This window comes from Nannospalax galili, unplaced genomic scaffold, assembly GCF_000622305.1.
Source record: "Nannospalax galili isolate Female #2095 unplaced genomic scaffold, S.galili_v1.0 scaffold286, whole genome shotgun sequence".
Taxonomy (NCBI): Eukaryota; Metazoa; Chordata; class Mammalia; order Rodentia; family Spalacidae; genus Nannospalax; species Nannospalax galili.
Window position 1 is genome coordinate 11,095,396 of NW_008359442.1, and position 11,845 is coordinate 11,107,240.

The 11,845-nt window shown below is 41.9% G+C and overlaps 1 protein-coding gene across 1 annotated transcript in view; it reads left to right on the forward strand.

The window, feature by feature from the left end:
• Stpg4 (sperm-tail PG-rich repeat containing 4) overlaps positions 1–11,845 on the forward strand; it is a 60,496-nt gene that overhangs the window by 22,486 nt on the left and 26,165 nt on the right. The window contains exons 4-5 of the mRNA XM_008823052.3: positions 1,153–1,217; positions 2,035–2,089. Coding sequence (XP_008821274.1) covers positions 1,153–1,217; positions 2,035–2,089 — 120 coding nt within the window. The remainder of the gene's footprint in view (positions 1–1,152; positions 1,218–2,034; positions 2,090–11,845) is intronic.

The window sequence follows — 11,845 nt, forward strand, 5'->3', positions numbered from 1 at the left end:
GTATGCAGATCAAAGGACATACCTCTATAGGAGCTCAAGAGGCAATTAGCAGGGCTAGAGAGATGGTTTAGTGGTTAAGAGCACTGGCAGCTCTTGTAGAGGTCCTGGGTTCAATTCCCAGCACCCATATGGCAGCTAACAACTGTCCAAACTCCAGTTCCAGAGGATTTGACACCCTTTTCTGAACTCCGCAGGTATTGTACAACATGGGTGTACTTACATACATGCAAGCAATACACTCACCACATAAAGTAAAAATAAGTAGAATATTAAAAAAACAAAAAAGAAACAATCAGCAACAAATGTGGTTTGTAAGGTACAGAGCAGATGTTCATACACCAGTGTAAACAAGTCATAATTTGTTATCTAATCTAAACATAAACATAAGGGACACTGCACATATAGTCAAGCATGCTTTCTGGAGAGTTCAAACAGGGCAGTGATCTCCAACATTCCCTCAAATCTCAGCATTAAACAGTTTTTAGAAGATTTTATTTTACTTATATGTGTTCATGTGTCTGTATATGTATACATGTACAGAGGTGCCTGCACAGGCTAGAAGAGGGGCATTGGATTCTTGGAGCTAGACTTAAATGTTTGTGAGGCCTGTAGGTGCTCTGATCCCAACTCTGGTCCTTGTGATTGATCAGTAAGCGCTCTTAACTACTGAGCCATCTCGCCAGCCCAATCACATCATTTTGATTAACTCTAGACCACACTGTTGGATTTATTCTCTCTACTTTCCATATTTTTCATCTAACTACAATGTTTCTGGACATGCCTCTCACCCCAGCTGGTCATGGACCAGATCCATCTTACCACCTTGTTTTCCATCTCCAGTACTGGGCTATGCTCAAAGGACAGACAACACATGGTCCAATTGATTTGTTGAATCTAATACATGAACAAATTTGGTTAATTAAATGACATTTTCCCACATATCTCAAGCATATTGCCTATAAAATTCACCATGGAAAGTAAATACGTGCTGACTGTTTTAAAGGTCCAATTTTGAAAGTGGACCTTTTTCACTAGTAGAGACTACCTGATGAAATGTTGCATGGACATGAAATCAAAGGTGATAAGTGACAGACAACAGCGAGCTTGTGAGCTGTATTAATCTGTTATTGTGTCTTTATCCCTTCTGTGTAGTCACTTCGGCTTTCCCCGGGGCAATACGAGATACTTCCTGAACCAGTTCCCAAGACCACTTCCAGGTAATTATAAACTTATTGTTACTTTGGATTATCTCATTCATGTCTTACACTTACACATGTAGTTATAGATGGACACCTATGGCTTTTTTCAATTTTTAATTTTTCTTGTTTTTGAGAATTTCATGCCTGAATATCATCTTTGCATTATTTCTATCCCCTGTAGGTCCCCACGAACTCCTCCCATGTCCTCCTACTCCCTCTCACGCTTATGGCTTTTAAACCTCATTGATTCACTTAATATCTAGATTAGCAGTTTAAAAAAAAAAAGATTATTACTTTTTTATGTGTATGAGTGTTTACCTGCATGTATGTATGTGTACCACATGTGTGTCTGGTACCTGCAGAGGGCATCAGATCCCCTGGAACTGGAGTTATTGGTGGCTCTGAACTTCCATGTAGGTGCTGGGAACTGAACCCAATTACTCTGTAAAAGCAATAAATGCTCTTACACTGAGCCATCTCTCCAGCCCTCAGATTAGCATTTTTAAATATTTAATGAGAGGTAAGGAATAAGTTGACAAAGATCTTTACTTCAAAAAATAGATTTATGGGGTTGGAGAGATGGTTCACTGGTTAACCACTGAATTGGCTACTCTCACAGAGGACTAAAGTTGGGTTCCCAGCACCCATATGGTGCCTAACAACCATCCTTAACTCCAGGAGGGGATCCAATGCCCTCTTTTGGCCTCTGCAGGTATTGCATGCTTGGGTGTACTTACATACATGTAGGCAAAACACTCATACACATAAAAAATAAAAAAAAATTAAAAAATAGATTTAGAAAGCCATTTTTTCTTGACTTTTTTTTTTAATACAGGAGCTTCGTATTTCGTTCTACAGTTCAAAGATTCCCACCTAACTATTTCACTCCTGTAAGTAAAATGTAGACAATTAACTTATGATGAATTTGATTTTTTTTTTTTTTTTGGTCCCTGTAGCCCTAGCTTGCCTGGAACTCACTATGTAGACCAAGCTGGCCTCGAGCTCACAGAGATCTGCCTGCCTCTGCCTCCCAAGTGCTGGGATTAAAAGCGTGCACCATTGTGCTGGACAAATTTGATTTTTTTTTTTTTTTGGTCTTTTTGAGACAGGGTTTCCCTGTAGCCCCAGCTGTCCTGGAACTCACTATGTAGACCAGGCTGGCCTTGAACTCACAGAGATCCGCCTGACTCTGCCTCCCAAGTGCTGAGATTAAAGGCATGCACCACCATGCCTGGCTGACAAATTTGATTTTTAAACTAGGCATTATCATTTTGCTTGCATAATAAGCTATGATTAAGGTAATTGATATATACTTCTGTATTTTGCTACTTTTCTGTTGCTGTGAATGAAAAACCATGACTAAGGCAACTTATAAAAGGAAGAGTTTACACCAGGCATGGTGGCACTTGCCTTTAATCCCAGCACTCCGAAGGCAGAGGCAAGCAGATCTCTGTGAGTTCGAGGCCAACGTGGTCTACATAGTGAGTTCTAGGCTACAGGGAGACCCTGTCTCAAAAAAGACCAAAAAAAAAAAAAAAAGGAAGAGTTTACTGAGCATATTGGTTCCGAAGGGATAAGAGTCTGTCAAGACCAGGCATGGTGGCACTCGACTTTAATCCCAGCACTCCAAAGGCAGAGGCAGGCAGACCTCTGTGAGTTCAAGGCCAGCCTGGTCTACAGGTCAGTTGAGACTACAGGGAGATCCTCTCTCAAAAAAGACCAAAAAAAAAAAAAAAAAAAAAAAAAAAAGAGTCTGTCATGGCAGGAGGCAGCTGGAGCAGAAAACCGAGAGCTCACATCTTCAAGCAGGCACAGGAAGCAGACAGACCAGACTGGAAACGGAATGTGGCTATCAAAAGATGCACAAGGGACGTGGGTCAGTGATTCTTCCTCCTGGGTTTCAAAGAGCTATTGAGGCAAAGTAAAGTAAAGCAGAGGAGACCCTGCATAAAGGAGACCCGGATAGGCCAAGAAGCCATTGTGTGAAACTGTGAAGGTCAAGCCTGGTTGGCAATAGAGACCCTAAGATGTTGGAGATGCTAGAGCTGTGAGCTATCTGCTAAGGAAGAGTTTTATATAGGGAGTAGTACCAGCCCAAGCTAAAGATGTATGTTGCAGGCAGCAGTGCTAGCATTAAAGGCATGCACCACCATGCCTGGCATAAACTCTTTCTTTTATAAGCTGCCTTGGTCATGATTTTTTTTTTTATCACAACAACAGAAAAGTAGCTAATATATGACTCCTCTTAAAAGTTCCATGACCCTCCCAAACAGTGCCAACACCCAGGGACCAAGTAAGTGTTCAAATTCTTGGATCTGATGGCGGGGGTGGGGCATTCTCACTCAAACCATCATAACCATATTAGCTACAGTCTACATATCTATAACAAAATACCTGACAAAAATAACTAGGATGAGGAAAGGATTTTTTTTTTGGCTCACAGTTTCAGAAGTTTTAGAGTGTTGTGGTGGGAAGGGCCAGGCAGAGTTCATGGTAGTAAAAGCATGCTACAGCATCTTGTTCATATCATGGCCAGCTAGAAAGCAGAAAGAACAGGCCAAAACCAGAAGTGGGAATAACATGCAAAGGTCTGTCCCTTCAAAATAGTGACACAAGCTGGAGACTGAGCATCTAATATATGAGCTTGTGGGGGGACATTTCACATTCAAGCCATGATATTCTTTCCCTGGCCTCCTAAGATTCATGGCCATCTCAGCATGTAAAATGCATTTAGTCCAACTTCAACCAACCTCTGCCTGCCCCATAATCTCAATGGTCCCAATACTGTTCAAAAGTTCAAAGTCTCTTTGAACACTCAAGGCAAACTCTTCACTGTGAGCCCCAGTAAAATAAAAATTCAAGTTACATATTCCCAATATACAATGGCATAGGGTAACAGTCCCATTCCAAAGGGAAGAATTGGGGTATAGAAAAGAAAGATTAGACCAAAGCAAGACCAAAACCCAGAATGAACATATTGAGTAGGTAATGGAATCATCTGAGCTCTGGTAGATTTGGATTCCCTCACTTCTACAACCCCCACATGTGCAGCTCATGTGACCTCAGCTCTTTACAGCAACTCCGCAGCTTTCCTTGGCAGACATCCCACATTCCTGACAGCTCCAGCATTTTGGGGTCTCTACTACAGCTTAGGCTTCCCTTTCACAGTTTCATGTACAGCCTTGTCAAGGGCTACATGTAAGGAATGCAACCTTGTTACACATTGCCTGGCCTCCTCCCAAGCTTTTCTCTGGAACCTTGGTGCAAGCTTTGTTGATTCCATCACTTTCCTCTCTGCATGCCTACAAAACCAGATGTGCGTGATCAACACCAAGGTTTTGCAGTCTTGGATTATAGGTGCAGTGGCCTCTGAGTATTTCTGTGACTGAATCTGGAAAAACATTTCCCTAGGCAACTCTCTTCCAACAAGGCACTGTGACTCTTTTTAAATAAAAGTGTTTCAAACACTTTTTAGTTTTGCACCCTGGATCTTTCAGTAGGCAGAGTCTTGGTCTCAAAGCACCTTCCCTATTGACCTCATGCAAAGTACATGGCTTCTCTTCAGCGGCAGTGATCTCTTCAACACCTACTGCTGTTGTGTCTGCAGTACTTGCCTGACCTCTGACTTCAGCTGTACTCAGACTCCTTCTCTTGCTAAACTGCAAACTTTCCAAATCCTGTTCAGCCCTTCAGTCTCTTTCATTGTAAACCTAGCTAAGGAGCAGCCAGCTGCAACCATGCTATAGCCTGGATACTACTGTTCTGAAATTTCTTCTGCCAAATTAATGAGCCTATTCCTTTTTAATTTGGTCTCATTCAAATTTTCAGGACACGGGGGAGAATGTTGTCGATTCCCCTCCCACCCCTAAAATTTAATGGAAATGACCACTAGTCTGTTTTTCCTGATAGGACCCTGTTCCCATCTGAAATTGCAGTCTACTGTCTTCATTTTTTTAAAATTATTTATTATTTTTATTTTATGTGTATGTGTGTGTTGCCTGCATGTAGGTAAGTGCACCCGTGTCATGCAATGCCCTTGGAGGTCAGAAGAGGATGTCGGATCCCCTGGGACTGGAGTTACAGACAGTTGTTAGCTGCCATGTGGGTGCTGGGATTTGAACCCAGGTCTTCTGCAAGAGCAACCAGTGTTCTTAACTGCTGAGCCATCTCTCCAGCCCACTGACTTCATTTTTATTATGTTCTGTTTTTCCCAATTCCCACCAGAATGGCCCATTAAACTGTTTACAGATCCTAGGGCCTAAAGCCCCATGCTCTTCCACTTTGTTCTCACAAACCAGTCCCAAAAACTTCAGCATCAAATGACCAGGTTTATCTCAGCAATGATCCCAGTTCTCAGTATTTTTTTTAACGTGTTGGGTACTTTTCATATTGCAATGACAAAATGCTTGACCAGAACAATTTAAGGGGCTCAGAGTTTCAGAGGGATTTCAATTCATCATGATGGGATAGTACATTGGTGGTGGCAGCTCCATCAGTGGTCCATGGGAGCAGGAGCTTGTGATGGTGGGTCTCCATGTGGCATAGACCAAGAAGCAGAGCACTAGACTAGAGTTTCCCCTTCAAAGGCCTGCCCCAAGTGATCCACTTGCACCGGCCAGGATCTACCTCCTAAAAGCTCCACAGCCTCCAAAATAGTTCCATCAGCTGGGGACTGGGCATCCAAAATATGAGACCATGAGAGATAGTTCAGGTATAAACCATAACAATATATTTAAAATATGTATTCTGGGAAGTTCAGTATGACTAACTCATTTATGGAAAGTTATAGAAGAAAATGTTCATCTCCTTAGCTGTTTTTTTTTTTTCAAGAAATATATGGTATAGGGCTGGAGGTATAGCCCAGTGGTACAGCACTTGGCTGGTTCAGTCATCAGTACCAGAACCAGAGAGAGAGAGAGAGAGAGAGAGAGAGAGAGAGAGAGCTGTTGTTAATAACAATATACTGTACTGCTGGAAATCATTGGAAAAATAAACTTTTAGTGTTCTTACACAAAAAATGATAACTATAAGGCAATGTATTTATTAACTTATCTTTTAAAAACATTTTATATTAGTTTTTATTTGTTTGTATCTGTGTATGTCTATGTGAATGTATGCCATGAGTGTGGGGGTGCCCACAGAGCCCAGAAGACGGCATCAGAGTCCCTGAAGCTGGAGTCACAAGCAGTTATGAGTTACCCAGTGTGAGAGCTTGGTACAGAACCCTACTCCTCTGGAAGTGCAGTAAATGCTGTTTATGGCTGAGTCATTGCTCCAGCTGTTCTACAATGTTTACATGGTACAGATATTACAGTTGTCATTTATCTATATAAAAATTGCTTAAAAACACATTATTCCCTATGCAGTGACAGTATCTGACTGGCCATCAGGCTGAAAAAAATGATCAAACATGATTTTTTAAAATATTTTTATTCTCACCCAAAACAGTACCCATATGTGGTTAAATGTCAGTTGGAGCCATGGAGTACAACAGACAGCAGGGCTCAGCTCTGCTTCTTCCTCCTACATCCACTTCCTGAGGACAGTCATCTCTAACTCTCATAGCTGGTTCTTTTGGTATCATCATCTGTATTTCTAAACAACAGCCTTATACAACTTTTTTTTAAAAAAATTTAAGCATGATTGCTTAGTTCTGTGCACGGAATACAAACCTGTAGCTCTCAAATCTCCCTCCATATACATGCCCTCCATACCCCCAATAATTGCATTATAATTTTTTTTTTGTCTTTTTGAGACAGGGTCTCTCTGTAGCCCCAGCTGTCCTGGAACTCACTATGTAGACTAGGCTGGCCTTGAACTCACAGAGATCCCGCCTGCCTCTGCCTTCCCAGTGCTGGGATTAAAGGCGTGCGCCACCACACCCAGCTGCATTATAATTTTTATGTCAATGTATAGTATTTGGTACATTTAAATTTTGTTCCCTATCAAGCCATATAGTACAATGATATATTTATATATAATTTATATTTTATATATAATTATGTTATCATTTATATATTTCATTTTCTTGAAGTCAATAACTTTTAATTTTGTTTAGTTTAGTTTGTTAAGGATGCCAACTTTTCAAGAAAACAAGAAATTCTTCCCAGTAATAGTCAAATGCATCAGAGAATCCATCAGTTGCTTTTATTTTTTTTCCTCCTCTGGAAAGACATTCCCTTCTCCCAGAACATTCTGTCACCTTCTTGCAATCTAAACTGAATTCCTAGCTTCATGAGTGGTCGTTCTGGAACATTCCTTCACTATCACCTTGGATATATCTTCTTCGTGCCACTGTTTTAGTAGACAGTGACACCCAGTATTTCCCTCTCTCTCAACTTGGAAGTGGCTCCTTTTTTTGAATGTTCCATATCTTCTAAAAAGATGGCCAGGTATGATGGCACAATGTTCCTGAGTTACACAGCCACATTAACGTGTGAAATACCATAAGACAGGTGACTCTAACATTTCATGCCAGTGTTCAAGAATGCTGCTTTCATGGAGATTTTTGGAGCCCCTCACCCATTCCTTTTTCTAAATAAAAGCAAATCACTAATCTGGGACATCCTATCCTTCAAAAAAGTGAAAAGAATACTTTCATAGAAAATGTTCCAAGGCAAAGAATTAGCCCAGGGCTGTGATTCATGTCTTTCCTGAGCATGCATTCCTACAGCAGACGTGTGGGTTTGGTTTAGATCCATAAACTTGTAAACTGCAGAGCACAGTCCTTTGATCCAGCCCTGGAAGACAATGGTCTGCAGTATGCGCGTGCTTGCAGAGCGGTGCTTGCTACAGAGCCTGCCTTAAGCTTGGTGATAAACACATTCATTTTTATGCTTAGGTCATTAGAATTCAGCTTTTATCTGAAAAATTCGTGTGGCTGGCATTATTATTTAGTTTAAGTTTTTTTTTTTTCTAGAAATCAACATCACAGTTATAGAAATGTTAGGGACTCAGAACCGGAAGGAGCTTCATAAACCAATTACACTAAGGTCGGTATTGTCAGTGGTTGCGATGCCTGGTTTCTGGTTCTAGGCACAGTATAATGCAGGGCATAGACTGTGTCTCATTTCATCATGACTTGATGAGGTAGTATTTATGTATCATTTTTATTTGGTAAGCCAGCAAGTGGAAATTAATTGCCTAAAGTCACATGATTATTAAAGGCAGAGTCAAGACTTAGACCTAGCCCATAATGACCTCAAAACTTGGGCTATAAGCTGTCCTGCCTAGGGAATAAGCATGATCAAACACCTTGCTTAGGGTCTTCAGATAGTAGAAGCTGATCTGGGTCAAAGTCCACTGATTTATGTGGTGCCCATTTGTCCCTCCACTTGGAGGGGATGTAAAGTTCAAAACGAGGGAATTAATGAAAACTGTGTGCAGAGTGATTTGATTTAGATCCTAACCCCCCTCTTCATGTGGCATGCTGACCATTGAACATTTTCCCCTTGGGCCAGAGATTGGTGGAACTGGCACAACAGCATATGCCTTCCAGCCACTTGGGAGGCAGAGACAGGGGGACTGCTTGAGCCCAGGAGTTCAGGACAGCCTGGATTACATGTAATTACTGGTAATTACATGTATATAGCTGAGGCTAGAGGTATAGCTGAGTGGTACTTGCCTAGTTTGCAAAGGACCCTGAATTCAATATTCAACATCTTGCCACTCCTCCCTTCACCCACCAAGAAGAAGAAGTTAAAAAAAGATCAATGGAGGGGCTGGAGATAAGGCTCAGCAGTTAAGAGCACTGACTGCTTTTGCAGAGGACCCGGGTTTGATTCCCAGCACCCACATGGTGGCTACGAACCGTCCTTAACTCCAGTTCCAGGGGAATCTGAAGCCCTCTTCTGACTTCCACGGCATTGCATGACACGGGTGCACTCACATGCATGCAAGCAATACACTCATGCACATACACATAAAAATAATAAAATATTAAAAAAGAAAAGATCAATGAAAGCTGGGCATGGTGGTGCATGCCTTTGATCCCAGCACTGGAGAGGCAGAGGCAGGTGGATCTCCGTGAGGTTGAGGCCAACCTGGTCTGCATAGTGAGTTCCAGGCCAGCTGGGGCTACAGGGAGACCCTGTTGCAAAAAATAGAATAAAATATAAATAAATAAAAAGATCAATGGAGTTTTCCCCTCTGGAAAATCTCAGTAAGCCCAGAGGAAAGAGCACTACATCCTGACCCTAGGAAGAACACTAGATGGCCATTGGGTTGCCTAATTTCAATATATCCCACACATATACCCAGAGTTTCTACCAGGCATGTGGGCAAAACCACTAAAGATGATAGAGATAGATTAACAGAGCATAGAAACCTGGTTTAAGATAATTCAGCGACTAGAAGGGCAAGTTTTCTTTAGAAGTATAGTTACTGTCTACAGAGAGATGAGAAAGAACATTAACATTCAACCTGAAAATCTATGTTCAGCCAAGTTAACCACCGTGATAAAATTAAAAGAAAAAAATTTTTGGAAGTCAGGGAGCTGACTCCATGAGTAAAGTGATTGCCTCACAAACATGAGGACCTGAGTTTGAATCCCCAGAACCTGTGTAAAGTTGGGCACAATGGGGCCCGAAGAGATGGCTTAGTGGTTAAGAGCACTGGCTGCTCTTGCTGAGGACCTAGGTTTGGTTCCCAGCATCCCATGACAGTTAACAACTGTCTATAACTCCAGTTCCAGGGGATGTGACATCCTCTTCTGGACTCTGCAGGCATTACCATATATATGCAGGCAAAACACTCATACACATTTTTTTAAAAAGCTGGGCACAACATTACACACCTGCAATCTCAGTGCTTGCTATGGCAAGATGGGAGGTGGAAAAAGAAGAATCCTCAGAAGTTTGCGAGTCAGCTAGCTTCGTATATGCAGAAGCGAAGAATAAACAAACCCTGTCTCAAGGCAGACGGCAGGATCAACACCCTAGGTTGTCCTGTGGTCTCCACCAAACATCTCAAACACAAAAAAAAGATACATAAAATCACCTCCCAAATGCTCTTTTTTTATTGTTGGTCTTTTTGAGACAGGGTCTCCCTGTAGCCCCAGCTGCCCTAGAACTCACTATGTAGACCAAGCTGGCCTTGAACTCACAGAGATCCGCTGCCTCTGCCTCCTGAGTGCTGGGATTAAAGATGTGCGACACCATGCCTGGCCCAAATGCTCTTTTAAAAGATGCTACAACAGTGCTGGAGAGATGGCTCAGCGGTTAAGGCACTGGTTGTTCTGGGTCCCAATCCCAATACCCACATGATGGCTAACAACTAGTCATAACTCCAGTTTTAGAGGAATTCAACACCCTCTTCTCTCCTCTGTGGGCACTGCAAGGCATGGGTGCACTTACATACATGCGGGCATACTCTCATACACATAAAAAACAAGTAAGTAAATAAATAAATAAACAATGCTACAAGTGGGGCTGGAGAGGTGGCTGAGGGAATAAGAGCACTATGCTGTACTTCCAGAGGACCCAGGTTCTACTCCCAGCACCCAGAAGGCGGCTCTGTCATCCTCTTCTGGCCTTCGTGGGCACTACACACACAACCAATAAACACACCAGAAATCAAAAGCTTGTACAAATAAAAATAAATCATTTTTTCTAAAAAGATGCTACAAGTGATAAAACACAGCAAAACAAGGGAATGAATCCATAGAGAAGAAGGCATGGGCTCTAAGAGAGTAGTGAAGAGATGTCCCAAGATGGCCACTCTGCAGCGGGTTGATCAGGAAACAAGTCTGAACTGAGGACTCTAGGAGAACTATTTCTAAGGAAAAAGGAACTCAAGAATAGCTGGCCACCATAGATGTGAAATTAAGAAAACATGCACAGGGCTGGAGAGCTGGCTCAGCAGTTAAGAGCACTGACTGCTCTTGCAGAGGACCCGGGTTTGATTCCAAGCACCCACATGGCAACTAAGAACTGACCTTAACTCCAGTTCCAGGGGAATCCAATACCCTCTTCTAACCTCCGTGGCATTGCACGACATGGGTGCATTCACATACATGCGGGCAATACACTCGTACACTTAAAATAAAAATAATAAAAAAGAAAACATGCATAAGAACATATGCAAATGAAAAAATAAAGCACCTTTTAACTCCAGGTAAAACAAAAGGCTATGCAAGGAAAGAAATCATTGTGTTACTTGACTCTGTGAGGAATAATATTCATTCGGTAACAAGTGATGAATGATTTGAAATACAATTTTCAGCGGAAAGGAGAGGAATGGTGGGCAGAGTAACGATGAGAACTGTATTCTAATTTATTAGAACCTATCAGTAGATACTTCTAGAACATAACTTAGGAAATAACAATAGCCTGACACTAGTGCCAAACAGCTAAGAGTGAAGCAGAGTTGTTTTAGATTCTCTAAAGGGACAAGTGGAATGGTGTTTGCAAGTGTGAGTTGTGGAACGAATTGGTAAAATGTTGTTCCAGTGAAATTCTATGACACCTTTCTGGGCTGTACGTCATACGCTCTTAGAAAACAAATGAACAGCCAGGTGTGGTGGTGCATGCCTTTAATCCCAGCACTTGGGAGGCAGAGGCAGGTAGATCTCTGTGAGTTCAAGGCCAGCCTGGTCTACATAGTGAGTTCCAGGACAGCTGGGGCTATAGGGAGATCCTGTCTCAAAA